The sequence below is a fragment of the Octopus bimaculoides genome, chromosome 28, assembly GCF_001194135.2.
Source record: "Octopus bimaculoides isolate UCB-OBI-ISO-001 chromosome 28, ASM119413v2, whole genome shotgun sequence".
NCBI classification, from domain to species: domain Eukaryota; kingdom Metazoa; phylum Mollusca; class Cephalopoda; order Octopoda; family Octopodidae; genus Octopus; species Octopus bimaculoides.
Window position 1 is genome coordinate 13,916,847 of NC_069008.1, and position 4,000 is coordinate 13,920,846.

The 4,000-nt window shown below is 38.8% G+C and overlaps 1 protein-coding gene across 1 annotated transcript in view; it reads right to left on the minus strand.

Moving 5' to 3' along the window:
• LOC106868675 (uncharacterized) overlaps positions 1 to 4,000 on the minus strand; it is a 117,477-nt gene that overhangs the window by 13,566 nt on the left and 99,911 nt on the right. Inside the window, exon 5 of the mRNA XM_014914050.2 lies at positions 431 to 1,977. Within this exon, the coding sequence (XP_014769536.1) occupies positions 431 to 1,977 (1,547 nt within the window). The remainder of the gene's footprint in view (positions 1 to 430; positions 1,978 to 4,000) is intronic.

Here is a 4,000-nt window from a genome sequence, read left to right on the forward strand (position 1 = left end):
AAGCGGAGGGTAAATAACAAAACAACACACGCACAAACACACACACACACATGCACGCACACACATACATAAACAATATATTGGGTTGTCCGGAAAGTTCGTGCCGATTTTTAAATGAAAGAAAAAGGTCAATAAATACTTGCCATTACATTTTTAATCAACCAAATATGAACCATTTTGTTGCACAATGCATCTCCATCTTTCCTTTAACTTGAAAATACCCTCTCCCCAGAACTGAGGTGGTTTCATGGCAAATAAGTCGAAAGGTAAGCTATGATAAATTGGCACGAACTTTCCGGACAACCCAATAGATACATATAGATATACATAAACAATATATATATATATATACATATAGATATACGTGTAATGTAAAGAAATAAATGGTAAACATTGGTGTAAAGGAATAAAATGTGGTTTTAATTCTTACCTCTCTTGCAACCGCCCCGAAGTCAAACTAGTTTCCTTAAGAACTGTCTGACATTTGCACTTTGAACGCGTCTTTATCTTCTGTTTTTGGTAAACTCCAGTTAGGCAGGGCACTATCGGTGCTTTCATGCAGTTTACGGATGCCTCCGAGCTCTGAGAGGCCGACGGACTGATTTCGACCTTTTCTGGGCTATTGTTCTCCGCATCTGAGCGTTCCCGTTCAGAACGGGCATCTACATCCGAACGCAGCATGTCGAAGTCATCGCTGTGAAAACTCTCGATGCGAGCGAGCGGACTCCGTAAGAATTGTTTGTTTGGTGTGATAGGAGTTTTTAATGAGGCGGAAGAACCTGTCCGCTTTTGAGACTTCACAGAGCCCGAGGAGTGCCGTAACAGCCCCGAGTGCGGCAAGCGTCGAGGGGAGTTCTCTTTTAAAACCTTAAGAATAATTGATTCGTTGTCATCGTCTTCATCGTGTTCTTGCAATTCCGAAAATACTGTATCATCCGGCGTATGATCGGGTGGAGAGTTCTTGTTATCCAAAAAGCTTCCTGGAACCGTTAAACGAGTCCGGGAAGTTCGTTTGGCGCTGCTTCCAACGCTAATGCAAAGACCACTTGATGACGCAACATTAACTGGTTCGGCGAGTAGGTGTGACGTACTGTCAATTTTCTCTTCTGGCTCATCATTGTCTGTTAACTTAAGATCATTAATTCCTTGCTCTATTCGTTTCTCGCTATCTGTCCTAGGCAAATTGCTATTGTTGTGTTTGCATTTTTCTAGCTTCTCGTCATCAGAGAGATTAGCATAGTTATTAGCTGGGATAGACTCAACGAAAGATTCGGAAGAACCCGAATTGTCGTTGGGTCCCAATAGCTTTGGTTGTGATGATGATGAAGATGAAGATGATCCCTTGTGTTTGGGTATTGCCCCTGATAAGCGAGAATCAACTGGCAACAAGAAATTGTTCGTTAACAGTTTTTGTTTGGGTTTGACAATGATATTGTTCAAAACCCTTACTGGGGGTTTGTCTATAAGAGAAATTTTGGGGACGCTTGGTTCCAGCACTGAAGAATCCAAATTCTGTTCATTTTCTTCTTGTAAAAGGGGTATATTAGACGATGATCCTTCGTTGCTCTCGTGAAAATTTGTCGTCGAGCAAGGATTGGAATTGTCAGCAAAGTGCACCTCAACCGTTGTGAGGGGCCCATTTGGACTATGAGGTTCGATCTGCAGTTGTTTCACAGACGGCTTGTAACATCCCTGTATAGTTAGGCGTGCAGGTCGCGTTACGGGGCTTTGTCGTGGTGTGAGATCAACCTGTTCCTCATCAGCGACTTCAACTGTCGCAGTTTGTAAAGAAAGACTAGTGCGCTTATCATGTGGGCCACATGATCTGGAACGGCGCTGAGAAGCTCGAGATTTTGCAGTTTCAACCGGTAACTTGTCCTTCCCATTAACTGGAGAATGAATGGGACTGCTTTCGTTGAGTCTTCCGGGATCGGGACTCTGAGATCTAGCTCTCTCACTGCTAGGGGTAGACCGGTCCTGAAGAAATAAATACATAAGAATTAGATAAATAAATACGTAAAAAAAAAAATTAAAGAAATACAATACACTTTAGAAAAAAATAAAGATCTAACAAACGAGTAAAAGTAACATATATTTAAGAGCAAAACAAGGAAAAGCAAACAGCGAAAATGGTAATAATAATAATAATAATAATAATAATAATAATAATAATAATAATAATAATGATGATGATGATGATGATGATGATGATGGTGATGATGATGATGATGACAATAATAATAGTAATAATGATGATGATGATGACGATGATGATAACTATAACAATGATAATAAGGAAAATAATAATTCTTTCTATTAAAGGCACAATGCCTGCAATCTTTTATGGAAGGGGATTAGTTGATTAAATTGACCCCAGTACTCAACTGTTACTCATTTTATTGACCCCCCCCCCCTACAAAAAGGTGAAAGCAAAGTCGACTCTGACAGAATTTTGCTAAGCATTTCATCTAGGGAGCTAATGATTCTCTCAACTCTCCACCTTAACGATGATGATGACGATGACGATGGCGATGATAATGATGATGATGATGATGATGATGATGATGATGATGATGATGATGATGGAGATGATGATGAATTATCCAAATACGAGGATCTTGAGATTGAAATATTCAAGATGTGGAGCATGCAGGTGAAAGACATTGCCAACAGAAATTGGAACATTAGGTATGATTAAAAAAAAGAGAACTATGAAAAGAAACATAAAAGCCATACTGCACCTCACAGGACTAAATACACCCATCCGCCACCAAAAAAAGACCCCCAAAAATGCAGATATACAAGGAACAGCCCATATCTTGCACCAAACCCTATCAATTCAATTGAATAGCTCAAACAGAACAATCGTCACATACAATGCACACCCTATACATTAAGCACTTAATAATCTGAAACAACACAATTTAGCAATATATACTATACAAGATTAACCCATTACCTCCCATAATTCTATTAACTGGAAATTTTTATGAAACTTTGATTTCTAGCATAAAACAGCCTTAGAAACATGCTGGAATGATCAAAATAACATTTCCAAATAACATTTTAAATAGAAATAAGCGAGTTGTTGGGTGAAAAATTAGCAAACCTTATTTGAATATCAGAGAAATATACCTAGTAGATATAGCAAAAAGGTTAGATATGTGTAAATATTGACAGATAATTACGAAATTTGTAATTTTTAAGTGATCTTATATGAGATCACTGGTAGGTAATGGGTTAAGGCCCAATTAAATAATAGCTCAACCCAAATTAGATGCACCACACACCATAGGACGTATATTAATATAACAAGGAAATAAAAACTAAACTGCATTACAAAACTAAGTGGGGAAGTAAACAACCGGGAAGAGTCTACACTCTTCTAAGCCCCATAAAAATAACGCAATGCTACACACAGCTCAGGAACATGAAGATGTATCAGGTGATGCAGGAGAAAACTGATATGAAACTGGGCACTCAGAGAGCACAAACCTCCGCCAAGGCAACATCATTGATGTCTTAGCCAGAGATGATTTTTAAAAGGAGAATATCTGAAATAAACTCGACTGCTCTCACAAATGAGAATACTAAAAATGAACTTGAGCGCTCTTAAAAATTAAGTAAAAAAACAGGAAAAATTAATCCAGAATCCTTGTCTGGTACCAGATAAATCCCAAAATGTAATCAGTTTGTGCCAGTCACAAGGCCAAACATCCCTGAAATTTTCATCCGAATCCATCCAGCGGTTCTTGAGATATCTTGTTCACGGACAAACAAACAAACACAACTGAAAACAATATCACCGCCCTCGCTGAGGCGGTGGTAATAATAACCCTTTCTGCTATAGGCACAAGGCCTAAAATTTGTGAGGGGGGGGGGAACTAATCGATTACATCAACCCCAGTGTGTAACTGGTACTTATTTCATCGATTCTGAAAGATGAAAGGGAAAGTCAACCTTGGCGGGATTTGAACCGAGAACGTGAAGACAGATGAAA